Source organism: Cyanistes caeruleus, chromosome 12 (assembly GCF_971803275.1).
Source record: "Cyanistes caeruleus chromosome 12, bCyaCae1.hap1.1, whole genome shotgun sequence".
Taxonomy (NCBI): Eukaryota; Metazoa; Chordata; class Aves; order Passeriformes; family Paridae; genus Cyanistes; species Cyanistes caeruleus.
The window spans coordinates 19516055-19543870 of record NC_141712.1 but is presented as its reverse complement, the minus strand read 5'-3'; the positions used below and the strand labels follow the sequence as shown (position 1 = coordinate 19543870).

At 55.2% G+C, this 27816-nt stretch overlaps 2 protein-coding genes across 3 annotated transcripts; both read left to right on the top strand.

The window, feature by feature from the left end:
• The first annotated feature begins 34 nt into the window (after window positions 1-34).
• LOC111934425 (dual specificity protein phosphatase 22-A-like) lies at window positions 35-15000 on the top strand. 2 transcript variants are annotated; one of them, XM_086847475.1, is made up of 8 exons: window positions 35-415; window positions 535-604; window positions 1914-1947; window positions 2443-2525; window positions 6298-6347; window positions 8926-9000; window positions 9662-9833; window positions 13739-15000. In XM_086847475.1, exons 2-8 carry the CDS (start codon window positions 584-586, stop codon window positions 13850-13852), a joined length of 549 nt encoding a protein of 182 aa, XP_086703601.1. In that variant the 5' UTR covers window positions 35-415; window positions 535-583; the 3' UTR covers window positions 13853-15000. The 2 variants fall into 2 exon arrangements, with proteins under 2 accessions (XP_086703601.1, XP_086703602.1); XM_086847476.1 differs by lacking the exon at window positions 13739-15000 and adding an exon at window positions 13206-13391.
• A 2171-nt stretch (window positions 15001-17171) lies between these two features.
• IRF8 (interferon regulatory factor 8) lies at window positions 17172-26242 on the top strand. Its single transcript, XM_086847199.1, has 9 exons — window positions 17172-17391; window positions 19096-19270; window positions 20309-20492; window positions 21472-21560; window positions 21951-22062; window positions 22313-22360; window positions 23046-23432; window positions 24012-24127; window positions 25068-26242. Exons 2-9 carry the CDS (start codon window positions 19097-19099, stop codon window positions 25236-25238), a joined length of 1281 nt encoding a protein of 426 aa, XP_086703325.1. The 5' UTR covers window positions 17172-17391; window position 19096; the 3' UTR covers window positions 25239-26242.
• Window positions 26243-27816: the final 1574 nt, after the last annotated feature.

The following is a 27816-nucleotide window of genomic DNA, read 5'->3' as shown; positions in this document are numbered from 1 at the left end:
ACCTGAAAAACCCCTGAAAATCAGTGATAGATTTATCTCTGGGGTGCTGAGAAGGATGAGGGTGACAGTCCCAGGCTGGTGATGGCTGGAATTCTGCTTTTCCCTGTGTTTTGTACAGCTCCTGCCTCTGGCAGCCTGGTGGTACCGACCTGGGTGAGGGACACAGAGCTGCCAGAGGTTTGGGCCTGGAAAATTTGAAGCAGATGCTGGAGTGTGAGTGCTGCTGGGATAAGGGAGTTGTTCTTCCTGGGACTGTCCTTCCCCAAAGGCTGTGGAACCCCAGGGAGGCCAGGAGAGAAACCTGAGCCTTGCCATGATCCCAGATCTTTATTTCATCCTCCCCTTCCCGGCACCAGCCACTCTCTGCTCCCTTTCCCTCCAGAGCAGCAGTGGGACCGGCTGGAGCTGCCTGCAGGTGAGCTGAGTTTACCAGGGCTCTGCTTGCTCCCCTCCTGACGCCTTTCCCTTCCTCCTGCTCTTGGAGGGGCTCAGATCTCACCGTCCTCCCTGGGAATTTCGGGTGTTTATTTGCAGGTAGCCTTGGAGAAACCGCCTGAATCCTGATCCTGGGGAGAGAAAATCCATGGGGAGTGGAATGAGCAAGGTACAGGGGGACAGTGGGATGGTGGCCAGCACATTCTCCTCTTCTGCAGCCCATGGATGCACTTCCCAGCTCCCTAAATACAGCTATCTGCACCTCCCCCTTTCCCACACCCCTTTGGAATCCCAAGCACTCCAAGAGAATTAAGAAAACAAACAGGGCTTTAAATCCAAGGTTTATATCTGAGGTGAAGAGCTCGTTGTTTGCAGGTGTCAGAAAAATGTCAGCTGGCATTAAATGCTCCTCCCTGGGGTGGTAAAACCTTAGCATTTTCATCCTCAGGGATAACAGGGGTCCCTGAAGGGAAATTCCTCCCTTTCCACCCTCGAGGTGTGCCCCAGCAGTGGGGGAAGTGTGGTTTCAGCGCTGCCTTTTCCTCCAGGACTGGAGGAGGAGATCAATTTCTGTTGGTGTCCTTAAATAACCACTTGGAATGCGAGTCCTCCAGTTTAAAATTAGACTCTGGGACAACAACAGAGAGATCAGATCGGGCAGACTTCTTCTGCATGGCTCTGACGTGGTTTAACACCGAGGATTCACCCCCTGTGAACTCAGCCTGACAAAGTGGCTTTTACAGCCCCCAGTGCCACCAAACCCTTTTGGGGAGCCCAGGCTGTTGTTGCCAAGGGCTGGAATGGTGCAGACACCTCTGTAGGATCAAATTCTGGACTCCATAAGATGCAGGGCTCTGCATTCCCGCTCACAGCTCGTGCTGAATGCAGGTGTTTGCTCTCAGGAATGGGCTGGGGTTCAGCAGGATGTGACCCAGTGCTGTTGAAAACCCAAAACTCCTCAAACCAGGGCTTTTCTGCCAGATGGGCACCAGCAAGTCCAGCTGATGATCAGCTCTGTCTTTCTGTGCCTCTGGAAATGCTTTGGCAGGTTTTTACAGCCCTTAAACACCCTGAGCTGTCCCTTTTCTCCTTCATAACCCTGCAGCAGCGAGTTGGAGACTGAATTTTCAGCCTTGACTTCTCTAAATGGCAATAAGTATAAATCCTGCTATAAATAGTGTCCATCCATCCCCAGCTGGCAGATGCAACCTTTGAAACTCCAGAGGATTGCATCCAAACTCCTCCCATTTCTGTGCTGAGTTTTTCCGAGCTCTGCTTTCCTGGGGGGTTTGGGCTCAGCCTTTCCTGGCTCTTTATGAAGATGATCCATGGATTTGGGTGCTCTGTTTGGCATGGCTTGGGGAGTTTGGTGCCAAGTGTCCTGGTCCTGTTGGAACCAGACCTGGAGCTCATTCCCACCACATCAGATGTACCTTGCTCCCGGTGCCATCTGAGTTCTCCTTTTTGTCACCTCCCAGATTGTCACCGGCCTCTACCTCGGGAATATTCGAGGTAAGTGTCCTTCCCTGCCCGTCCGTGGTGCTGGGGGATCCTTGGGCAGCTGGCAGGGCTGGAGGATTCCTCTCCTTGGCAGCTCCTTGTGCTCCCAACTGGAAATTTCAGCTTCTTCCAGAGCTCCAGAGCTGCCCCAAATCCCCACCCCAATTGCCAGTGATCCCAGTCTAGCCCAGGAAAGGGATGTGGGAGCTGTGGTCTCCAGCCATGCTGGAACACCAGGAAATTCATGGCATGTTTGGAAACCTCCTCAACAGCAAGGACACAGCAGCCTTTTCTGAGTTACCAGGGTAATTTCTGATTTGGGAACCTGCTGAGTACCCAGCACATCCAAGGGGGATTTTGCTTGGAAGGAAGGAGGTGTCCAATCCCCTTCCCTGCACCGTGTGGGATGAGGGGCAGCGGGAAGGGCTGGAATGGGGTTTGGGGGTGGGGGTGATGGGTGTGGGTGGCCAGCAGCGCAGGTAATTCCCACGTGGCTCCCGTTTCCAGACTCTGAGGACCACGAGAACCTGCTGAGGAAGGGAGTGACCCACATCCTGTCCGTCCACAACCACGCCAAGCCCGTGCTGGAGGTGCGTGCCTGGCTGGGGGGCCTGGGGACCACCCAGGGCAGCAGGGACAGGAAGGGACACCCAGGAGCTTCTCCTGGCCTGGGGAGCAGCAATGCTGGATGTACAACACCTTGCACCGACTGACACCGACTGACACCGACTGACACCGGCCTGCACCGACTGACACCGACTGACACCGACTGACACCGACTGACACCGACCTGCACCAACCTGCACCGATTGACACCGACCTGCACCGACTGACACCGACTGACACCGACCTGCACCGACTGACACCGACTGACACCGACTGACACCGACTGACACCGACCTGCACCGACTGACACCGACCTGCACCGATTTACACTGACCTGCACCGACTGACACCGACTGACACCGACTGACACCGACCTGCACCGATTGACACCGACCTGCACCGACTGACACCGACCTGCACCGACTGACACCGACTGACACCGACTGACACCGACCTGCACCGACTGACACCGACCTGCACCGACTGACACCGACTGACACCGACTGACACCGACCTGCACCGACTGACACCGACCTGCACCGACCTGCACCGACCTGCACCGACCTGCACCGACTGACACCGACTGACACCGACCTGCACCGACTGACACCGACCTGCACCGACTGACACCGACTGACACCGACTGACACCGACCTGCACCGACTGACACCGACCTGCACCGACTGACACCGACCTGCACCGACTGACACCGACTGACACCGACTGACACCGACCTGCACCGACTGACACCGACCTGCACCGAGTGACACCGACCTGCACCGACTGACACCGACTGACACCGACCTGCACCGACTGACACCGACTGACACCGACTGACACCGACTGACACCGACCTGCACCGACTGACACCGACCTGCACCGACTGACACCGACTGACACCGACTGACACCGACCTGCACCGACTGACACCGACTGACACCGACTGACACCGACCTGCACTGACTGACACCGACTGACACCGACCGACACCGACTGACACCGACCTGCACCGACTGACACCGATTGACACCGACCTGCACCGATGGCACCAGGCGGTGCTGCCCAAAGGGGCTCAGCCGTGCATATTTGGGGAGGGGGCAGCGGGGTGTTCAGGGCATCGCTCGGTGGTTTTTGGGGGGCAGGCGGGACCCGCAGCGCTGCGGGGCCGGGCCCGGGCCCGGCGGGTGCCCGGTGCTGCCGGGGGGTCCCCACGAGAGGGCGGCGGCGCCCCGCGAATGGAGCCCCGGCGGGGAGGGGACACAGCGGGACCCGCTCCCGGAGCTGGCTCTGCCTGCTCGGTGTCCCCGCTTCTCCGGCCTCGCCGAGCCCCGCAGCGCTGCGGAATCCTCGGGGGGGAAACTGAGGCAGGAGGGAGCCGCCCCTGGATGATGCCAGAGCTGTCGGACAGGGTGGCTCGGGCACAAATCCTGCCCGGATGGTTCAGTGTGCCAGGAGCTGCTGCAGGTTCGGCTCCCGGGATGTGGATGCCTGATGGGAGCAGGGACACCTTCCACCATCCCAGGCTGCTCCAAGCCCCGTCCAGCCTGGCCTTGGGCATTTCCAGGGATCCAGGGACAACCAGAGCTGCTCTGGGCACCCTGTGCCAGGGCCTGCCCACCCTCACAGGGAACAATTCCTTCCCAATATCCCATCTAAATCCACTCTCTGGCAGTGGGAGCCATTCCCTGTGTCCTGTCCCTCCATCCCTTGTCCCCAGTCCCTCTCCAGCTCTCCTGGAGCCCCTTTAGGTCCTGGAAGGGGCTCTGAGCTCTCCCTGGACCCTTCTCTTCCCCAAGTGAACACCTCCAGCTCTCCCAGCCTGGCTCCAGCTTTTGGAGCATTTCCCTGGCTCTTCTGGACTCTCCAGCAGCTCCACATCCTTCTCATGCTGGGGGTGCTCCACCCCAATGCTGGGGTGCTGCAGAAAGGGAACGGGAACCCCAGGACCCCTCATCCTTTTTGGGGCCACCACGGGGAGGGAGCCCCAAGAAAAGCCCAGCTGGAGCCTTTCCCCTGCGGAGGCGCTGAGTAACGGGAGCAGGACTGAGGCACAGGGAACGATGAACGGCTTGGGAGCAGGGTCGGGCTCAGCCAGACGGGGAGCAAAGCGCATGGAGCGCTTACAACAGGGAGCAAAGCATGTGGAGTGCTTACAACAGGGAGCAAAGCGCACGGAGCGCTTACAACAGGGAGCAAAGCGCACGGAGCGCTTACAACAGGGAGCAAAGCACAGGAGCACTTACAATGGGGAGAAAAGCGCACAGAACATTTACAATGTGGGGCAAAAAGACATGGAGTGCTTACAACATGGAGCAAAATGCACGGAGCGCTTACAACACGGAGCAAAGCTCATGGAGCGTTTACAACGGGGAGCAAAATGCATGGAGCGCTTACAATGGGGAGCAAAGCGCACAGAGCACTTACAACACGGAGCAAAGCCGCATGAAGAGGAAGCGGAAAGGCACAGGGGGGGTTGAGCAATGTGTCAATCACGGCCCCGAGGCGCTGACCGCAAACCCCAGCAGCCCTGGGATGGGGACATGGGCCCCGGGATGGGGACACGGGCCCCGGGATGGGGACACTGGCCCTGGGATGGGGACACTGGCCCTGGGATGGGGACACTGGCCCTGGGATGGGGACACGGGCCCCGGGATGGGGACACTGGCCCTGGGATGGGGACACTGGCCCTGGGATGGGGACACTGTTCCCGGGATGGGGACACTGGCCCTGGGATGGGGACATGGACCCCGGGATGGGGACATGGGCCCCGGGATGGGGACACTGGCCCTGGGATGGGGACATGGACCCCAGGATGGGGACACTGTTCCCGGGATGGGGACACTGGCCCTGGGATGGGGACACTGGCCCTGGGATGGGGACACTGTTCCCAGGATGAAGACACTGGCCCCGGGGGGAGCGCTGTGTTCGTGTGGGGCTGGGAGCTGTGGGTTGGGGTTTGTGCTGGGTTGAGGTCGTTTTGGCCTCTCCATGATGGATTTTGGCCTGGTGGCTCTTCCCAGTGTGGGGAGATGTTGGGGTGGCACCAGGCATGGAGCTGTGGATGAGGAGATGCATGGAAAGCCTGTCCGTGCTCATCCTTCCAAGCTGGGTCATTCCAGCACAGAATTATCCTGTGCCCATCAGGCTCTGCCCATTCCTTCCTTCAATAATCCACTTTTCCCAGCCTTCTGGACCAGGGGGTTGGGCTGCCTGAGCCAGGAGCGACCTGATGGAGATGGGGCAATCCCTGGCACTCTGGCTGCAGGATTTCCCCCTTGTTTTGCTAAGAAAGGATTAAAAAACAAAACCCAACCCCCAGATAAAAAGGATCTAAATTTAGCTCCAAACAGGGAGGATCGAGGAAGCGATGTTTTAAGGAGAGGAAAGTAATCTGACCTAGGCCAGCAGGCAGCAGATGATTTATGGGGTATTAAAAGGACAGGGAGGAAATAACTCATTGATGAGAGTGGCTTTGTCAGTGCACGTCTTCCTGGTGGAGTTTGGGGCTCCCTGGCTCTGTTTTGGGGACTCCTGAATATTTCAGTTGTCCCCACAGCCTGGCCTGTCCTCTGGGATTGAGAGGAAATCGCTTGGGATGGGATGGATGCATCCATCCCTTGCAGTGGAGCAAAGCCCAAATTGGTTTTCAGCTTTCTTCTCCCCTCAAGGTCAACTGAGAAAGGAAAAAAAAAAAGAGAAATGGAAGATCTTGCAGTTCTTGGAGGTATTTCATGACTATTTTATTTTGTATTGCAGGACATGACCTATCTGTGTATCTCGGCCTCAGATTCATCCACTCAAAACCTGTAAGTGATTTCCCATCCTTTTTCCTGTTGGCAGCTGTTGGTCAATAAAAGCTCAGGTTCTGCAGGATGAAGGTTTAGTCCATTCATGCTGTGAAATTTCACATAATCCCTGAGTTTCCCAGAAGCTGGGGTTCATTTTTCTGTGGTAAATAACATTTTAGGGCTTAAAATCTATTTTTAATGTGTATTTGCAGTCAGGAAATGTAATTTTTTGACGAGTTTCAGAATTATTCCACTGGGAAGGATTGAAAATCGGAGTGTTACGAAGATGATTTGTGTCAGTCTTCCAGGCATTTTTTTAAAGAGAAATCTATGAAAATACAATTTTTTTTTTTCACTATATAAAGCACAGATGCTCATAAGTCTTGGAATGCTGTTTTGGAGATGAAGAGCTGCTGAGAGGAGCTGGGAGGAATTCCCAGGATTTTGTGGGATGCTTCTGCTTCGGGTGACGGGCACCCATAAATCATCCATTTGCACCAGCAAATTGGCAAATCCACGGGATTCTTCTCTCCAACCAAACCCTAAAAAGCATCCAAACCTAATTTCCAAGGCTCTGCCTGTGGAGGTGCTGTTTTTTCCAGCATCCTTGGGAGCAGCCGTGCCCGGGGGTGGAATTCTGCTTGCTCATGCTCCCGCTGAGCGGAAAGAGAAGCTTTACAAGAAAACCCTGCCTCAGCAAGAACTGGGATTTTTGTTTTTTGGTTTTTTTTTCCCTTCGCTCATTTCTTTGCGTTTTTGGCATGTCTACGAAAGGGGAAAAAAAAAATAACAAGGGAAAAAAAAAAATTAAGATAAGGCTGCCTGCAGGAAGGAAGAGTTATTCAAGAAACTATTTTCTGCTTGTCAGTTTATGCCTTGGATTTCACAATCCTGGTGAACTTTGTGTCCTGCTTGTGATTCGGGAGCTCGGCAGCTCTCAGCACTGCAATTCCACTCCCTGATCCCACGCTTTGAGGCTGGAAAAGCACAGGCAGAGCTTTCCCCCTGGAAAAAAAGCCACCCTTGGAGTGGGTGAGGATGGATGGGGGAGCCAGATTCCTTTGGGATGGGTTGGGACAGGGATGCAGGCTGGAGGCACGAGCGTCGCGTCCTTGCAAGCGAAGAACATTCCTGCTGGTCCTGCCGAGGGGCTGAAGGGGAGCACGGGGACCTGGAGGGTTTGGAGCTGCGTGGGCAGCACCTGCAGGCCCTGGGGGATGTTGTGTGCTCTGTGAAGATCAGCAGGACAAGCAGGGAATTCTCCTGGGACGAGCTTTGGGCAGGGAAAATCCTCCCAAACGGTGATGCTTCGTTTGCTGGAGGATCCTCGGGCTGACATCTCCTTCCAGGGATGAGAGGCTCAGTACTTTCAGCCTGATCACGATGTCAGAGACTCCCTCATCTCTCATTTTCCTGGGAAGCAGAACCCCCTGCTATTCCTGAATAAATTCATCTTTTTTTGGCTCCTTAGAAGGTGCCGAGCCCAGCGCTCCCAGGGCAGGGTGAAGAGCAGCCTCTTCCATGGGCTGGCAGGGATGGAGGAGGTTCTGGAGAGTTCCCAGAGGGAAACCAGCTCTTGGCAAGGAACAGAATGGGAATAACTGCGGGAGGTCATGCCTTGGCTTCTGAGAAATCAGGAAGGCTGCGTGGGCTCACACCCACCCCGTCACGCGGAGCAGAGGAAGTCCGGCGCCGGAGCAGAGATGCTGCCAAAGGAGCCCTCTTCTCCTCCTGGAAAACCCAGGGCTGGGAGGCCACCAGCAGCAAAAGTGACCAGAAGCAAATTTTCTGCCTCAAAACTTCCCCAGGGCTCGGTGTGGCTGAGGGGGAGGGTAGGGATGGTCAGGTTTTATTGGAAAGAGAGGAAGATCTGGCTCAGCGTGGGATCTCAGCGTTACAACAGCTTCTGGAATCCCATCCAGGGATGAGCTGCAGGGATTTGTCTCACCAGAGCCTGCCACGAGCACCCAGCTCTGTCCACACATGGAATCAGTTATCCTGTTTTCCAGGTCTCCTGCAGGAAGGTTCCCACCTGCCCCGTTTTGCTGTGAAATGCTCTGGTTTGGGGGAATGTGCTCCCTCTGCTTTGCCAGCAGCTCCTGGCTGTGCTTCTGGGAATGCAGGCAGCAATCCATGGATGTGCCTGTGCTGTGCACGCCTCTCTGTGCCTTCCCGTGGGTAGGGGCAGGATGTCTCCTCTTCCCTCTCCCTCCCTGCTGGCTCCTCTCCATCTCCCTGGAGGGAGGCAGGTGTTTTTGGCACTGTTTGGAAGGAGGGGTGAGGCAGGATAACTGGGAGAGTTTGTGTCCCCTGGGCACAGGGTGACACCCTTCCCTGCAGGCTGTGCCCCCGGGGCTGAGCTGCTTTCTCTGATGGCATCACCCTCATCCCTCCATCCCTCAGGAAGCAGGAAAACCTCTGGGATGTCTCCCAGGTAATTTCCTTCCCCTGGCACAGGAAGGATCTCTGCCCCCACCCCAGGCTGGTGGCCCCAGGGTGGTGGGAAAGCCTTGGGAGCGCCGGTGCTGCTGTTTGCAGGGTGTCCTGGTGCAGGGGTGGCCAGCCCTTCCCTCCTCACCTGCCTCTCTCCCTGCAGGCTGCAGCATTTTAAGGAGTGCATCCAGTTCATCCACGAGTGCCGGCTCGCAGGGGGAGGCTGCCTGGTGCACTGGTGAGAGCTGCTGTGACCCCCTCACGCCCCACCCGTCCTCTGGGAGCTGGGGATGGGCTCCCAAAAAGTGTCCTTGGTGTTGAGCACCACTGGGGAGGGGGAGGAAGGAGAGGAGGAGGCACAGAACAGCAAGGAAGGTTTTCACTTTTGGATCCATTGGTTTTTTTTGGGAAGCTAAATAACAATTCTCACCTTTTGGAGATTTCCTGTCCTTCCCCTCTTTGCCTTGGGCTGGGATGAGCAACCCTGGTTTAAATATCAAGGAATTGATGCCAACCTTCCTCTGCAAAAACTGAATCAAAACTCACCTGGAAACCCCACATTTCCAATATCCAGGTGCTCATTTAAGAGCAAGCTTTGCTTTTGAGACGGGGTGGGATGAAGGAAGGGGAAGAGACAGAGAAACAATCATTTTGGGGAAGATTTCATCAGTTTCAAGGAACAGGTGATTTCCCAGGGATGGGTGGTCCTTGCACTGACCACCTGAGCATCCAAGATGTGGGACAGGCTTGAGGAGGTGACAGGGAGTGTGACAGCAGCGGCGAGAGAGCTCCTTACCCCATCCCAACCCATCCTGCTCGCAGCCCAGCCAGGGAATCTGCATCCCAGGGCTGATTCCTGCGGGATGCTCTCCCTGACGCGGCTCCTCCTGCCATCCCAGCCTGGCCGGGGTGTCCCGCAGCTCCACCATCCTGGTGGCCTACCTGATGACAGTGACAGAGCTGGGCTGGGAGAGCTGCCTGGCTGCCACCAAGGCCGTGCGCTCCTACGTCAGCCCCAACCCCGGCTTCCAGCAGCAGCTGCAGGAATACGAGAGGACGCTGCTCCAGGAGGTAAGGTGCCCTCGGATAATTTTGGAAGGGTTTTCAAGCAGGAGAAACTCCTTTGAGTGCAGCTCTCTGCCCCAGCTGGGTTTTGGGAATGGCATTTATTACCTAGGGATTTGGGGGTTTGCGTGCAAAAAAACAAAAAGAAAATTAAAAAAGAGGAAGCGCCTCGATGTTATGTGAGCACACTTTAAAAAGCTCTTGAAAACCCTGAACTTGAAAACCCTAAACTTGAAAACCCTGAACTTGAAAACCCTAAACTTGAAAACCCTAAACTTGAAAACCCTAAACTTGAAAACGCTAAACTTGTTTTCTCGACTTAGGACACAGTGGGAGGGATGGGAGAGCAGTTTGTCCCTTGGGAAGCTCAGGAAGGAGCTGGGCCAGTTCCCGGGAATGCAGCTCGGAGAGGAGGGGTGGAGAGGGAGGAAGGCTCTCCTGAGGAGTTTTGGGATGTCTGGGCACGCTTGGGTCTGCCAGGGCTCCCTCTGCTCTCAGGGACAGGTGACAGGAGCAAGTGTGTGTGGGGCAATGTCCCGTTTCCTGCCCAGAACGAGGTGGAGCAGCAGGATTCGGGAGAGCTGGATGGGTTCCCATCCTGTGCAGGGCAGGGAGGATGGAGCAGAGCCGAGCTGGATTCCAGCAGCTGGGAGAGCACTCAGTGCAGAGATCAGAGCTGCACTTTTGACCTGGAAAGCCTTCGAAAGCAGAGGGAGAGGCCTTGAAAGGCGAAGGCAAAGACCTTAAAAAGCAAAAAAAAAGGCAAGGCTTTTAAAAGCACAGCTCCCACCTGGCTCTCCAGCTGCCTCCAGCCTCCCACTCTGGACCGTGCTCCTTCACCCATCCCTGCGGTCCCAGACTTCCCATGGGACACAGACACCTCTGCAAGGAAAGGCTAGCCCTGGACAAGATGTGTACGAGGGATGCCACAGCTCATGCCACCCCCAAATCCTGTGCCACCGCTGGAAGCAGAGCCCCAAATCCGCGGTGGCAAACAGGAGCCTGTGTTCCCTCCGGCTGGGACCAGCCCTGGGAAGGGATTCCTCTGCTGGCAGGAGGGAGCAGGGACAGCACACGACACCGGCCCAAAGGCCAGCCCCTTCCCCAGCCCCGAGTTCCCTTCCCCGGCCGCTGTCCCACAGGGGTGTGGCTGTGCCCCGCTAGCAGCAGCTGGCACAAACAGCCGTGCAGGAGGGTGCAAAATGCTCCGAGGGATTACAAAACACCCGCGGTGCTGGAGATTCCCTGCGGGGCTTCCCCTGGCTGGGCCCTCCAGCCCTTCCCACGCTCTGGCCACCGCACAGAGCCTGATGTGGGGTTTGTCGTGTCCATCCATCCATCATCCATCCATCCATCCATCCATCCATCCATCCATCCATCCATCCATCCATCCATCATCCATCCATCCATCCATCCATCCATCATCCATCATCCATCCATCCATCATCCATCCATCCATCCATCCATCCATCCATCCATCATCCATCCATCATCCATCCATCCATCATCCATCCATCATCCATCCATCATCCATCCATCCATCCATCCATCCATCCATCCATCCCAGTTATTCCTCCTGCTCCCAGAATCCAGACTGGGCTCAATGGACACCACGATTTCCTCCCTTTCCCTTCGAAACTGCTTTTCCATCACCTCACAGTCCTGCCAGTGGCTTTGTAGCCCTTTCCCTGAAACACCCAAGGCACGGCCAAGGGTGGAGGCGTTTGGATGTGTTTCCCTGTGGGATTTAGCAAGAGCTGCCTTTTCCTTGGAACTCCCGCCCTTGTTCCCTGTGATGTCAGCCCTGGGCAGGGAATGGCCCTCGTGGGTGGAAAGCTCAGGGGGAAAAGCCTCAATTCTTGGTGGTTAAAACCTGCGAGAAACGGGTTGGACCTTCTGGGGACCTCCTGGAGCTGTGGTGCCTCAGTTTCCTTCGTCTCAGGGAGCTCAGATGGGAGGAAGGAATGGGGAAGATGCTCCAGCCTCACTGCTGGAGCGTGCAGCTGTGGTTTCAAGCTGGCAAATGGGGCTTCTCTGGGCTGGAGGGATAAAGAAGGAAGGAAGGGACCAAGAGCAGCAGCAGGATGATGGGTAAGGTCAGAAAGGGAAGTCAGCAGGCACAGATGGGACAGTGTGGATGTGGCAGAGGGCACAGATGGGATTTCTGGGGACAGAATGGCACACCATGGCCCCTCCTGCCATCCCAGATGGGCTGGGTGCTCCTGGCCTGGGAGAGAGGAGGAGGAGGAGGAGGAAGAGGAGGAGGAGGAGGAGTGGGTTGGTGGTCAGCACTGGAGGAAATGGGCTGGAACCACTTCTTGCTCTGGCTTTAAGGGGAAATGCCTGGCAGCTTCCCTCATCTCCCACCCACTCCTTCCCTCCTCCCAGCCTGGGTGGTGGGTGCTGAGCCTTGGTGGGTGCCAGGCTGCTCTTCCCATGGAGCTTCATCCCTCTGGATGGTTTGCATCAAAGAGATCTTCCCCCCCCATGAGATCCTGGCATGGATCTTGCCCCAAATCCTGTCCCAAACCCTTTGGGTCTCACTTCCCAGGGAGGGGCTGTGTTCCAGCAGGGAATGCTCTGGCTCTCAGGACCACCCTGAGCTGGGCTCTCCCTGCTTGCAGAAGGCAGTTGTGTAACAGCCGAGGTGAGTCCTGCTGTTGGAGGGAGTGCATTTGGGAAATCCAGACATTCCCAGCAGAAATCCCCCCTGCTCCAGCTGATTTTCCCTGGCTGCAGGAGAGGGGGATACCACCAGGGCCAGTCTAGAACTTTTTTCCCTTGTGGCTCATCCAGTGCTGGAAGAACAGTGCTGAGCTGCCAATCCTGCTGTCCTGCATCCCAAACTTTTTCTAGGAACTGGGTGGCTCCTGCCCATTCAGGAGACCAAATCCACAGCGAGGGCACCTCACCCTGGCAGTGCCAAGGCGGGGCAGCTCATGAGAGCTGCTTCCTTTCCCCCTGGAGAGCATCCCATCCATCCCATCCCATCCCATCCCATCCCATCCCATCCCATCCCATCCATCTCATCCCTGTCCCTGTGCTACCCCATCCCAGGGCTCCAATGCTCGGCCCCTCTCCGCACCCTTTGCACCCACAGCTGCCCTCCATCCTTTCCTCGAGGTGTTTGGTGTTTCTGGGGGTGTTCCTACCACTCATCCCAGTAATTCCTTGTTGGAGCAGCTGGTTCCCAGCTCCTCAGGGAGGTGGCAGAGCCCTGGCTGTTCCCTGTGAGCCCCGGGCAGCCGGAATGGTGAATCCCAGCAGAGCTGTCCCTTCCTGCCCTCGCTCCTCCGTGCTGCAATCTGGGGCTGTCTGGCTGTTTCCTCATCCCAGCAGTAACGGGAACAGTTTCTCTGGATCATCCCTTGCTTCCAGGCCTCACCCTCTGCCAGCTGGCTCCTGGCCACCAGGATGCTCCTGCCTCTGGAATAACTGGGATAGTTGGGATGAGAGGTTCCCCACAGCCGGTGGTGAGCGAGGTGCTCTGACAACAAACCTGCCCCACCTCGCAAGGACTGACTCAGCCTTGTGCTGCCTGTGGGGAAACAAAGCTTTGGGAAGCATTCCTTACGGGAATTCAGGCACAAGAGGAACAGCAGCAGCCTCTTGGCAAGGAGAAATAAATAAAGCTGCTGTCCCAGCTGCAGCCAGTGTGGGAAGCTGAGGGTGCTGCCAGCTCTGTCCCGGGCTGGGCATATGGGGAATGCTGGGATGGGGGGGATCCACTGCATCTGTGGTGTGCTGGGTGTGAGCTCCTGTGGGACTGGGACCTTCCTGCATGCTGGGGATGCAGCAGGAATTGCTCTGCTCGCTGCTTTCCACCAGAGCTGTCGCAGCCCTGCTCTCTCTCTGGGTTCTCTCAGCTTCTCAGGCCACCCTGACAACCTCTCCTGGCTTTCTCCTGGCAGTACCGCGCCTGGATCCGCCGGGAATACGGCAAGAACCCCTTCCAGGACCAGGAGGAGCTGCAGCGCTTGCTGGGCCGGCAGCAGCTGTGGAGCAGGAATCGCTCCTGGCTCTGATCCCCAGCTCCCACCTTCCCTCCTCCCTGCCACGCAGGTGGCACCGCTGGTGCCAGCAGATGGATGAGCAGATAAGCAGCTGTTCCCGGGCAGGCGTTGGGCCTGGGGCTTGGAAAACTCCGTTCTCCCTTTGCCAGGCACCTCCAGGGATTCATGTCTAGGGCAGAAATCCACCAGCAGCAGCGTGGGCTCCAGGGCTGGAGCAGGGGGACGGGACTCACAGCCCCCCCTGGCAGCTGCCAGCTCCAGTGAAGGGGTGCCAGTGTCCTGCTCTGTCCCATTCCCTCACTCCCAATGGATTACAGCCACTTTTCCACCCTCAGAGCAGCAGCCGGCCCCGTCCCTCTCTCCTCATGACAATATCTGGGCTGGCAGGGCACGGGAAAGGTGGTGCAGACCTTGGAAATCCAAGGTGGGATGAGATGGAGAGAGGCCACCTTGTCCTCTGCTTCCCTGGGGAAGGAGGGATGAATCCCGGGATGTGGGGGTGCTGCTGAGCCTCGGCTGGCACCCAGTGGGATGGCCAGAGGGGGCTGGAGGTGTTTCGGGGCTGTGCATGGAGCTTCCCACTCCAGCCTGTCCTTGGCAGGTGAATATTTGGCATTTTCCTTATCCCAACCCCAGGGAGGGGGGAAATCCAGCAGTGCCAAAGGCTGCCTGTCCCACTGCCCCCATCCCTGGAGCCAGAGTGGGTTTGGGTTTTCCCTGAGCCCCAGCTGAATGTCCCTGCTTGCCAAAGAAGACAAAAGCTTGGTTGGATTCACTCAACTCATGGACCAATTTAACTCTGTCCCTCTCCAAAAGCCTTTTTAATACCTAAAACCCATGGCCATGTCCAGTTTTTCATCCCAAACTCAGATTGTGCTTTTCCAGAGCTTTCTTTGGCAGGAATCCCCCCCCCCATCAGCCTTACAAGGAGGGTCCCATCCCATGGATTGGACCTTCCCCATGGAAACCTTCAACCCTCGGCCTTTTGCTATAAATACTCTGTTTGTCCACTGAAAAATGTCTGTTCTGCAATTCTTTCTAAGAAAAAAGAGATTAAAACATTTCTAGGAATTCTCTTGATGAAGATTTCTGGGTACTCATCGTGTGACAGCACCGGGGGTGACTCGCCCAGCTCCTAATAAAGAAGAGAATGATTAAAATGATGAGGGTGCCTGGACTGGATTTGTGGTGTTCCTGGTGGGAATGCAGAGATGGACTGAAATGACTGCCCTGCTTCCCTTTTTCTTGATGAAAACCACCAGCAGAATGAAAAGTTTTAAATATTCATTAAATATTTTTCCAGGGGGGAAAAAAATAAAGGGTGTTTCCCCCATTTTTTTTTTAGATGGAGAAAAGGGTCCCTGTGGCTGTTGTTCCACATGGAAGTAATGGGAAAGCAATTAATGAGATTGAAGCTGTTGATGGAGTGGGCTGAAGGGAGGCTGAACAAACGGGATCAATATTGGATTTAAAGCATCTGTTTTCATTTCAGGAAGCAGAAAAAATGGAACTTGCACGCAGGAAGAGAAAAGAGAAGAAAGTGGGAGTTAATAGGAAGTCATTGGAGATGGGTGATAAGCAGAGATTAGATTTGCAGGAGGTGTGCTAACCTCCACAGCCCGGGTAGCCCTGCCCCTCCCGGCCATCCTGGCCTTCAAACATTCCCACAAGCACCAAAGCAAAACCTGGGAAAATCCCCCTGATTTGGGGAATCACGGGGAATGCTTCCCCGGAGCAGCAGCACCCTCCGTGCCTGACATCACAGCGACAGCTCTGTCCAAAAAGCTCCTCCTAACCCAAATTCCTCTGGATTTGAGGGGGATCTGGGTGAATATCCCCATTTTCCCACTCTGGCCTCTATCAGTGAGACCTGAGGTGGCTTTAGGGAAACCCTGAACAGGTAAAACTGGGCTGATTTCCACTTTTTGGACATTGCCAAGAGCAGCTCATGCTCTGCTCTGCTGTCCCACATCAGCTTTCCCGACAGCCTGGTGCCTCTGGCACGGGGAGCAGCTGTGGGACATCTCCCAGCCTATTTCAAGTGCCTGAACTCCCATTTTTTAATGTTTTTATCCTCCCCACGGGGAGCCTCCTCATCCCAGGGAATTTGGATTTACCTTTTCAGGCTGTCTGTGAAGATGCAGAGCCAAAATGAAGCTGGGAATGATGCTCCATTGCAGTGAATCTCCAGGTCTTTGGTCTCCAGAGAAGATGGAGAGTTTGGTTGTGTGCAGACCCTTTAAAATATCGCAACTTCTCCAGAATTTTAACAAAATAAAGAGCTTTTTACAGGAGGGTCTCTGTCTAGCAGGGGGAGGTGGTGATGCAAAGTCCCTGCAATGCTTAAAATTGTATTTTTGTTCAAAAAAGAAAATGAATCCTCCTGACTGTATCTGACTGCAGAAAATGTTTTTGGCTCACCCCAAATCTCCTGGGGGGGATCCAGTGAGGATCAGTGGGGTGTTTAAAAACAAGGACCATTCCAGCCATCCTTTATTAGGAATGACAGGAAAGGTTGTGCACCTCAGAGCGTTATTTTTATTAAACCATCTGTGCATCTCCATACATTTCCCATTTCTCTGTATTACCCACGTGGGAGTAATTATGGTTTTCTTCCAAGAAATGTGTGTGTAATCTGGTAATCCCAAAAAAAACCCCCGCTGAAGTCAGGCTGCAGATGGTCCTTTATGCTCTGGTGGCCCTGGCTGGGTTTGGCTGGGCTGGGACACGCTCAGGACACCAAATCCAAACTGGGAACAGTGGGAACTGCTGGGGCAGGGAAGGAGGGAATGATTTGGGACTGGGGTTGGTGCAGAAAGGAACTGGGAACTGCCTGGGGGTGGACTAAACTGGGACTGGGGATGGACCGATCTGGGATTGGAGAAAGTGGCCTGGGAATGGGAATGGACTGAGCTGGGAGTGGGGACACTGGTCTGGGACTGGGAGGGCTGATTTGGGATTGGGGATAGAATGACCTGGGACTGGAGAGTGAGCAGTCTGGGACTGGGGAGACTGGTGTGGAACTGGGGGGGTTTACTGGGGGACACACTGAGGATGGATTGGTCTGGGACTGGGGATGGACTGATCTGGGGCTGGAAACGGGCCAGTCTGCGTCTGGGCTCGGGGACTGGGGAAGCTGGCTTGGAACTGGGAAAGGATTCATTTGGGACCGGGAACGACGGGACAGAACCGACCCGGGACAGACCCGGGACAGACACGGGACAGGGGCGGGAAAACCACGCCCCCTCCCACAGAGGCCCCGCCCCCTCCTGGTCAGCTGATTTCGAGGAAAGCCTCGCTTTAAGAGAAACTGCGGCGCGCGCCCCGCCGTGACGCCCCTCATTGGTCGGCCTCTCATGGCCCCGCCTCCTCATTGGGTAGGGCGGGAAGGGGCGGAGCCGCTGATTGGTGGAGCGTGGAGGAGGCGTGTCAGTAGGCGTGGCCTCATTATCGCGCTGGTATATAAGATGAGCGAGGGGGGGAACCGCGGGCGCGGCACCGGGATCGGGAGCGCGGAAACGGGATCCGCACCGGGAGCGGCCGGGAAACAGGTACCGGCATCCCCCGTGGGAGCACCGCGACCGGGACAAATACCGGCATCCCCCGTGGGTGGGCAGGGATCTGCCGTGGGACAGATTCCGGCACTGGCATCCCCCGTGGGGGGACCGGGACCCGGTGAGGGACAGAGACCGGCATCCCCCGTGGGAGGGCAGGAACCGGCACCGGCATCCCCTGTCCCAAGGACCTGCCGCGGGACAGCGTCCTGTAGCGGCATCCTCCGTGAGGACAGCGGGAAGGCACCGGCCCCGAGCGGCGGAAGGGCAGGGGCAGGTCCCGAGCGCTGCCCCGGTTCCCCGCAGGGCTGCGGGGAAGGGCAGGGGGTTGGCAGCGATGCGGGGAGCCCCCATCTCGTGGTGCCCTGCGCACGGACCGAGCTCGCCGCGGCTCGCACAGCCCGGCACGGCCGGCTTGGAGCCGCGGGTGTCGCTGCGGGGCTGCCGCTGCCAGCCCGGGGAGGGACAGCGCTCCTTGACCTCGTCCCCAGAGTGCGATCCCTCTCGGGGAGGGAGATGGAGCTCCGGCGCTGATGGGAAGAAGCTTTCTACAAGACGGGGTGATTTAGGAGTGTCCCGTTTCTGCGGGGTTTCTCGGGTTCTTCCCATTTGGCATCGCTCGGGTTGGGTGCTGGAGCCCCCAGAGAGGCTGCGTGTGCCCCCGTTCCTCCAGGGACGAGCTGTGGCATCCTTTGGGGCATCCAGAGCCGTGCCCTCCGTGATGTTCTGGCTGCCCACTGCCCCAAAAAACAGGGGCTGTGCTCTGAGTGGCCAGAGCCATCTCTGTGTCCTGCTGCTCAGTGAGAGGACATGGGATTTGGTGACACTGAGCTGGTGGGAGGGAGCCCATGGCAAAGCAGGGAGCACAGCCTCTTAGGCTGTGCTGGGAGCATCCTTGTTTCCTCCCCAGGAATCTTCCAGTCGGGCAGTAAATTTCAAACGAAAGAGAGAGAGGCAGTCCAATGAAATTTAGAGCCCCAAATGCCTGGAAAGTTGATTCAGGGTCTGCTGGTCACTTCTGCCAGGCCCAGCTGCTGTCACGCCGTGGAGGTGGCAGGGAGGGTCGAGCCTGGCACTTTGCTTCCAGCGGTTGTGTGTCCCTTATCCCTGTGAGGATTCGGGATGCAGTTTGGGGCTGGCATCTGCTCCCCAAATAGTGCCTGGTGAGAGGAGCTGCTGCCCCCTCCGGGACAAATCCTTGTGCCAAGAGCAGCTCTGGCACCCCAGGATGGGCAAATGTCACTTGCTCAGGTGACAGACAGCACAGCTGGGGGCTTTAATCCCCATCCATCTGCTTCCTCTGTGATTTATCCTGCAGCAAAATAGGAATAAGCAGAGCACTGAGTCAGCCGCTTCTGGGAGAGGAACTTTGGTAGAGCTGGAGGAAGAGTTTGTAGCAACTCAAAAGGAAATTGCCTTGATTTTGTTGGGTTTTTTTTTGCTTCATTTTAAAAGAAACAAGTGGTGGGGTTGGGGGATATTTTAATCCTAGAATTACGGAACTGAGGGATCCTTGAAGATGAGGGTTTCCACGGGCAAACTTTGGCACGTGGAGCTTCCAAAAGCTGCAGGTGGTGCCATGGCCAGCTGAGCACGGGGCAAACCCTGCTTCTACACAAACCAGCCCAATCCCTGCTGGCCCAGCTGTGCTGGGATGGAGCTGGGAGAGCTGAGAGGGCCTGGACCCCTCTGTCCCCGCAGGATGTGTGACCGGAACGGCGGCAGGCGGCTGCGGCAGTGGCTGATCGAGCAGATCGACAGCGAGCTCTACCCGGGGCTCATCTGGGAGAACGAGCAGAAATCCATGTTCCGCATCCCCTGGAAGCACGCCGGCAAGCAGGACTACAACCAGGAGGTGGATGCTTCTATTTTCAAGGTAGGGACAGGTGGTTGCTGCCTTTTCTCAGTGGTTCCTGGGCTCTGTGGTGCTGGTTTTGTCCCCTGGTGGGATGTGGCCATGCTGTCTCTGGTTTTTTTTTTTTGGGATGATTTATTCTTTTTTATCAGAAGTTAGGACCGGTTTTAAGTTTGTTTTCAGCATGTTTGAATCCAGGTGTGACATGAGAAGCAGCTTTTGACCTGCTCTAAACTTCTCATCAGCTTCCCTTGATAAAATGCTGGATTTATATCTATTAAAAAAACAACCTGAAAAGACTTTGCAGGTGGGGAGGAAGGATTTCACTGAAAGGGGGGGTTTCCAGGTTTGGAAAAAAAGGGAAAATTCCATCCTGGAACAAAAAAGTCAGGTCTTTCCCAGGAATTCCCTTACCTCTGACCTCTCTTCCAAGTACTTGTACTGGTGAAGGAGTTTAATTTCAGTAACCACTGGTTTGGGAGCACTGAGTTATGAGGATAACCTTGAATTCAGCTCTCTGAAAATATAGAAATATCTATAAAATAAATCAATATATATATATTTCAAAAGTAATGATTTTCATTCTTCCTTTGGGGGTAAAATATGTTCTTCTACCAAAAGCACAAATTATATTCTGATCTTAGAGTAAGCAGTTTATTTATTTATTTATTAATTTGTTAGTCAGGAGCTGGAAAACGAGATTTATTTTGATTTTTTAATTGAGCAGCGGTTCCTCGTGTTCCCAGCAGCTCCTAGGTGCGGAAGTGAACCCACACACGATGATTTTGACCTGTGCTTTTTTGAAAACCTGGCTTTTAAAAGACTTCCTTTGCATTTCTGAGGCAGGTAGTGCAGCTCTGCAGCCCCAAAAATCCCCCAGGTGTGGCGGCTGTGCAGGCGGCCGCAGTCTAGGAGTGAAACAGCAAATCCCCCAGAGATGCCTGAGAGGGTGCAAGATGCAAAATGCTCTCCCCAACCCCAGCTCTTCCTCCTTGAGAGGCTTTGTAGAGCTCACAGGGAGGATTTTCTTAGGTTTTTATTTTTCATTCTTTGCTTTAGGCCTGGGCTGTTTTCAAAGGCAAGTTCAAGGAAGGTGACAAAGCGGAGCCGGCCACGTGGAAGACGCGGCTTCGCTGCGCTCTCAACAAGAGCCCTGACTTTGAGGAGGTGACAGACAGGTCCCAGCTGGACATCTCCGAGCCCTACAAGGTCTATAGGATCGTGCCAGAGGAGGAGCAGAAGTGTGAGTTCCCCAGGAATGGACTGAGCCCTGCTGTGGCTCCATCCTGTGCCCGCAGCCCTGCAGCTGGTCAGCGCTTTCTGGCCAGCCCCTGCTCTGTGCTCTGGCTCTTTGCTTGTCCCGCTTTGCAGGTGTCCCCTGGGGTGACAGGGATGGGAGGAGAAAGGCCAGGCTTGAGGTTTTTAATCCCTTAAACCCTGAGGAAACGGGACAGCTGCAGCCTTGTGGAAGCTCCCATCCCCTAAAGATGTTGTAGGGCCAAATTCCACCTTCCCTGCCTGGGGGAGGGACATGAGCCTCAACCTTTTTTTTTTCCTCCCAACCCCTGCCCTGTGAGGATGGTGGGGAGCTGCAATAAATCCCTTTTCTTGCTGGAAGAGCAATAATTTAGCAGAGAGCTGCTCTGATGTCCGGTGTGGCTCAGGTCACACTAACTATAACTCTAGTTGTGGTTAGGGGAGCCTGTGTGCTCTGTCCTTTTTTTTAACTTAAAAACTTGCAAAAAAAAGAATGATTTTGCAGTCAGGAAATCTGCCTTTAGCCTCTCTGTCCCCTCCAGCCCGTTCACACAGGGGCTGGGCTGCCACTATGCAAATGGCACTGCAGGTTCCCACCAGCAGCACCACTGCACTGGGGTGGCTGGTGGGAAAAGGAGAAGCAGCAGCCCCAGCCCCAGTCTCTGGGGTGCTCAAAAACCCCCAAATCCTCTCCTCTGCTCCAGCTCTGTCTCTGCCACCAGCCAGGCTTTTGATTTTTCTTGCTGCTGGTCCCTGTGCAAGGGGGCAATGAGCTGTAAAGTGATTTTTGGCCCCAAAAAGCAACTCTGGAGAGGCTGTGAGCCTCTCCAAGGTGCTGTGACATGGCTCTGTTGTTGTTCTCGGTTTCATAACTTTCACTGGGTGAAAGGTTTCTAAAACCCTTCGAGATGAGCTGTGCTTGGCAAGTGTGTGTGTTCTCACTGCAGCCCCACCTCTCCTTGCAGGCAAAGCAGGGATTGCCAGCGGGAGCAGCCTGAATGAAGTCACGGAGATGGACTGCAGCTCCTCTGCCATCGATGACCTCATCAAAGAGGTGAGGCCTCACCTTGGCTGCAGGTGGAGTGGTTGGCTCAAGCTGTCTGCTAGAGCTCTGCCTGCCCAAAATTCCATCTGCAAAGCCGCAGTGTTGGATGTGCAGCTCGCTCGGGTGAGCCAGCGCCAGGACACGGTTCTGATGTTGGCTCCCGCTTTCCCTGAGCGTCCAGCTGGGGATGGAGCCTGGCACAGCTCTGTGCCCCTTGCCACACCTGGCTGCTTCCCCTCGGTAGCTCCTGAGGGTCTTATTCAAATGTTCAACCTGGCCAATGCCACGCTTGATCTTTCCAACCTCCAAAAATTGGCTGGCATTGCCATTTGGACTCTCCCCGAGTGCCTTGCTGGAGGCATCAAACCTGCTCTGATGCAGGTTTCTGCCGTCCCACAGCCCTCCTGCGTGGATGAATACCTGGGGATCATCAAGAGGAGCCCCTCACCCCTGCAGGAGACCTGCAGGAACCCCCCAATACCTGACTGGTGGGTGCAGCAGCCCAGCCCTGGTAAGTAGCAAACAGCTTGTGTGGTATTTTTGGGGCAGGAAAAGTCTGCCTGTGCAGAGATACGGAACGGGGAGCGGTTTATTTTATCTTCCTTATTAAGAAGAATGGAGGAATCCAGCTGGGAGCTTTTGCTGGTATTTCCTGTGTGGTAGCTGGGAAATTTGGGACAGAAAGTGAGTGGGCTGGTGGGGGGAACTGGGGGATTTGGGAGCTGGGAATGCAAGCTCAGCTTGGCTTTCTGTGCCCACAGCGCTGCCCCTGATGAACGGATACTCCAGCTACGAGCAGTATCACTCAGGTAAGGCCCCTCACCTGGCCAGCAGCTGCCCCTCTCTCTCTGTGCTGGCAGAAGGTGGCTCTGACTCTGTCCCCCACCTTGAGGGAGGCTTTGATTTGGCTTTAGGAGGTGCTGCAGCCTCCTGGTTATCCACTTTTCCATGCTGGGATGAATCCTGCCTGGTGCTGAGGGGGCAGAGAACACTTGTTTGGGATGCTGGGATCAGCCTTTGGAATGAGGGGGATCCCCCCATGGCCTGGAGGGAGTGTGGAGCAAAGGCAGGAGGAAGAGGTTCATTTATTTAATGGCCATAAACTAAACCACCAGAAGTTCCACCTTAACATGAGGAAGAACTTTCCATGGGGGTTGTCAGAGTGTAGGAACAGCTGCCCAGGGAATTGTGGAATTTCCTCCTCTGGAGACATCCCAACCCCACCTGGGCTTGTTCCCGTGTCACCTGCTCCAGGTGACCCTGCCTGGGCAGGGGGATTGGGCTGGGTGATCTCCAGAGGTCCCTTCCAACCCCAACCATTCCATGATCCTGCAATACTGGGAGCCCTCACTTGCTGGTCAGCCCTGGACCACGCTGGGGAAGATGTCCCTCCACCAAGACAGAGTCACTCCCAGGAAATTTGGGATTTGGGCATGGCGGTGAGGAGCAGGTTTGTCCTTTCCTGATGAGACGTGCCCGTCCATCACCTCCCAGGTTATTCCCAGATGGTGATCAGCTTCTACTACAGCGGGAGGCTGGTGGGCCACGTCAGCACCTCGTGCTCCGAGGGCTGCAGGATCAGCCTGGGCCAGCCCTCGGGCCACGGGGAGAAGCTCTACGCCCCCGACGCCCTGGAGCACGTCCGGTTCCCCTCGGCCGACGCCATCCAGAACGACCGGCAGAAGCAGATCACCAGGAAGCTCTTTGGGCACCTGGAGAGGGGTGTCCTCCTGCACAGCAACAAGCAGGGCATCTTCATCAAGAGGCTGTGCCAGGGCAGGGTCTTCTGGAGCGGCAACACCATGGCCTACAAGGACAGGCCCAACAAACTGGACCGGGATGGGGTGGTGAAGATCTTTGACACCAACTTGTTCTTCCGAGGTTTGTAGCAGCCTCCTGCTTTTTGGTGTTGGGGCTTCTGCTCTTTCCTGGGGGAAATAAATCCCTGCATTGGGTGATTGGAGAGGATCAGCCAGCAGATGTGGTGGACAACCCTGGATGGCAGCAGTTTGGGGTTGGGAAACCTTCAGGAGCGGATGGGATAACAGGGATAGTCCCAATGGCTCTGGCCAGAAACTTCCTGGAAAAGCTGAGGCAATTCTGGGAATCCAAAATTCTGAGAATCCAGTTCTGGGATCCCAAAGCCTTGGGGACAATGCACGAGGGGTTTCTGGAGCTTGAACCCAGTGTGAGAGCCTCTTGGTGTGGGGTTGAAAGGGTGGAACCCTTTTTTCCTTGCACCACTTTGAAGCCATCACTGCTGGGTTCCCAAGGGCTCTGGATGAGCAGGTGGCACTACCAGACCTAGGAAGGAATAATGTGGTGTTCTGGGTCATGTGGCAAATTCCAAAGTTGAATTGGAGCCCACAGCTTCCTCGTGGGGTTTTTGATCCTGGGGATGTGTAACAAAGGCTGGCAGCCTCTGGAGGGCAAATTCCAAGTTCTCCTGTGTCCTTGCAGAGCTGCAGCAGTACTACAACAACCAGGGGCGCTTCCCAGACAGCAGAGTCATGCTGTGCTTCGGGGAGGAGTTCCCAGATGCGGTGCCACTGAGGTGTAAACTCATCCTTGTCCAGGTACGGGGGGCTGGGAGAAAAAGGGACCCAGACAAGGTGGGAATTCTGCCAGCAGAGCTCCAGTCCTTGCAGCCACAGGGCATTTGGGTGCCTGGATTGGGGGTGGCAGTCCAAGTGGTGCTTGTCCACAGCCTCCTGAGAGGTGCTTGGGCTGCTGCTGATCAAATTCCTGGAGCTGGGTTTGCAAATGAAGCTCCCTAATGTCACAAGCTCTGTGGATGGCAGGGAAATCTTTACTTTTCCTCCTGATCCTGTGCTGGCACTGGGACTTCTTCCTTTTCCAGTGGGAAATGGGGAAGTGAATCCCTGGAGTGATTTTAGGTTTAAGATCTGTCAGTGATGTGGCTGACAGCTGTGGGGCTGGGAAACCTCAGGAGGGTGAAGGAGAGGGTGGGATGTGGGGTCAGTCCTCATGGCTCTGGTCACAAACTTCTCCTTGGAGAAGCTGCAGCAGTTATAGGATTGAAAAGGCTCAGGACAGGGGCTCCTGGAGCCTCTTGGGCCAACCAGGCTGTGGCAGCAGGGACGTGACAGGGAGGGCACAGGGAGCCTGTGGCATCCCCTCCTGAGCAAGCAGAGACCCAGCAGATCTGTGAGGTCCTGTGAGGATTTTACAAGATCAGAGACCGGTCCTGTGCCTCCTGCACAACTTCTGACCTTGTCACCTCTTGCTGTCTTGGGTGTCTGCCCCGGTGGGTCACTCTGGATGAGCTGGGACATCCCCCAGCCTGTCCTTGCACCTCGATATCCCTGCTGGCAGGAGCTCCTGGGGCTGCTCCTTTATTCCTGGAGGTGCTTGTGGACTCAGAGCTGCTGTCCTGGCAGGACTTGGCCACCTGTGCTCTGCTCTGTGTCCCCCACCCCATCTCCACTGGATGGAGCAGCAGGAGACGTCCAAAGAGGACCTTCATCAATTCCTCACCTTCTTCTTCTGTCCCAGGTGGAGCAGCTGTACCTGAGGCAGGTGGTGGACGAGGCTGGGAAGAGCTGCAGCTCCAGCCCCATGCTCCCCATGGCTGAGGAGCCCCAGCACGAGCAGAGCTACCGCATCTTCCAGGACGTCTGCGCCACGCGGCCGCTCTTCCGCGAGAACCAGCAGATTGCAGTCTGAGCCCTGCTCCCCTCACAGCCCACTAGTCTGGGCTTATCCAGACCCACATTAATCCCATGAGTGCCTAAAAATCCCTTTGTTTTGTTGGATTTAATTTTTTTTTTTTTTGAAAGTTTTGTTCTTTGCTGTTTCCAGTGGTGAAAATTGCCGTGAGCAAATAGGTTGGGTGTTCAGTGTTTGTTCTGTAAACAATTTATGATAAAAGTGACTTTCCTAGTCCCAGGACTGTCTATAGCTCCTGGCTGGGGGGACAAGGGGGCACCCAAGCCGTGCAGGAAGGTCAGGGCTGGCTTTGCTTTGTGTTGCCTTTGTTAATGGCCAGTCAAGCAGAACCAGTAATCAACTGCTATAACCACCTGCCCCAACAATCTGCAACTCAGACCTTGCTGAGAGCAGCAATTTGATAGGAGGTGACTCTTGGAAAAGCCTTAGAGTGCTCAAATTTTGGAAATTATATCCAGGAATCAGCATTCCCCCTTCAAAGAGTCCTGCTGATGGAAGGCAGGGTGCGCCTCCCAAAGAGAACTCCTGACATTCTTTATTTTTAATGAAATCTTTATTTTTGCTGTGAGATCTATGTGTTTCTCTTTCATGCCAAAGTGGATTGAAATTTGGAAACCGACGCAGAGATTCTATATGTAAATATTGAATATGAAAACTTAGGAATCTTAATTTTTCCTGACCAGAGCCAGAGATTATATAAATATATAGAATTTTAATTTTTCAAGATTGCAGCATAGTGTGAATAGCTTGGCTTCACCCTCCCAAACACACGTGTGGGGCTCTCCCAAGCGTGTCCAGGCAGTGTCATCCATGTGTAAATCCTCATTTTCACAGCCTCTGTGTGTGGCCCCAGCTCTGGGGAGCTGCTGGTGCCTCCCAGAGCAGGACTGCACATGTGTGCGTGCCACCAGAGCTGCCTATTTATTGTATGCCTGAGGTTTATTAAATTTTTTTTTGGTAAATTTTTATATCTGTCTGCAATTAAAGTGCTATGTTTTGTATTTCTCTTGCAATGTGGTTTTTGGGTGCAATGAGTGGGGTCTTGGAGCTGGTGGGGTGAGTCTGGGACCTCTGACCTGCCCCTAATTTGGTTTTACCTGTGGTGGGGTCTGTGTTAAGCCTGTGTCACCTCCTTCCTCTTCCAGAACTTCCTGGATTCATCTCCAGGCAGGAAAGAAATGAGTCAAAATCCTGTAATGTAAATGGGATCACTTGGAGAGCCTTCATTCCAGGGAGGAGGAAGATGTGTCCCTGCTCATCTGCCACAGCACTGAGCTGGGTCTGATGCTTCAGGGTCTGATGCTTCAGGGTCATAGGGTGGAGGCAGTTTTTTATGGCTGTGTCCAAAAACTTCCTCTTTCCCTTTTCCCGTGGGAAATGGGAGCATTTCCCCACTGTCCTCTCATGGTGTAATCCCAGCTGACCCTCGTTCCCTGTTACCCCTTCAGGGGGAGGGGAATTGGAAAGAAAAACCTTCTGGATTGAGAATAGTTTAATTTTTGGAAGGAATTCTTTACTTTGGGAGGAAATTCTTCTCTGTGAGGGTGGGGAGGTTTTGGCACAGGTTGCCCGGGGAAGCTGTGGCTGCCCCATCCCTGGAAATACTCAAGGCAAGGTTTGATGGTGCTTGGAACAGTCTGGGGTAGTGGAAGGTGTCCTTGCCCATGACAGGGGCTGGAATGGGATGAGTTTTAAGGCCCCTTCCAATGCAAACCGTTCAGGGACTCCAATTATAAAAATATAAAATACAGTAATTGTAATGAGAAGGAAAGAGCAATGAAAGCCAAGGGAAGCGAGTGATGCACAATAAAATTGCTCACCCCCACTGAGAAGAAAATGAACTGTGCCCCAGCAGAAACCAGGACACCTCTCCATCCAGATTTCTCAGGGGTCTGGTCTAGGGGGATGCCCTGAAATGGGAGAACCAGCTTGAACCTTGTGATCAAACATGAGGATTAAGGGAATCCCTCCATCCTTGCCCCAGCCCTGTTGGTGGGATGCTCCTGGTCGTGCCTGTGCCCTTTTGCACATCCTCTGCACCTGGATTTGGTGCTTGTGAGAAGAGCTGCCTGCACACCGAGGTTTTTTTAGGATGCACCAGGATCCTAAAGTCAAAGGAGACCCCAGCTCCTGTAAGCTCCTGTGGGATGCTGCACCACTGAGGTGGGGATGGCACCTGTAGGTGCACTGTGAGCACCGCTCAGCCCTTCTCTGCTCTTCCTGAGGATCCCAGGGCCTTTCATCCTGCTCCAGCCCTCGCTGCTCCCTCGGAAGGCGAGGAGCCTCCCCTCCTGTGGGGCATGGCAGGGTGGAGGTGGGAGTGAGGAGTTCCACCCGCCGTGGGCTGTGCTGGAACAGCACGTGAAACACAGGATGGGCTGGAGCCTGGGACACCAAAAACCCCACTCGTGGTTTCCCCACGTGTGCAGGGCCAAGTCCTTCCTCAGAAACCACCACCTTGTGCTCGCCTGGAGCCACCTGCTCCCACCCAGAGCTCTTTCAATTTCCACCCCAGACCACGGAAGAGCCGTGGGGAACTGAGGTGCCTTTCATTGCACTGGTTATTTTTAATGTT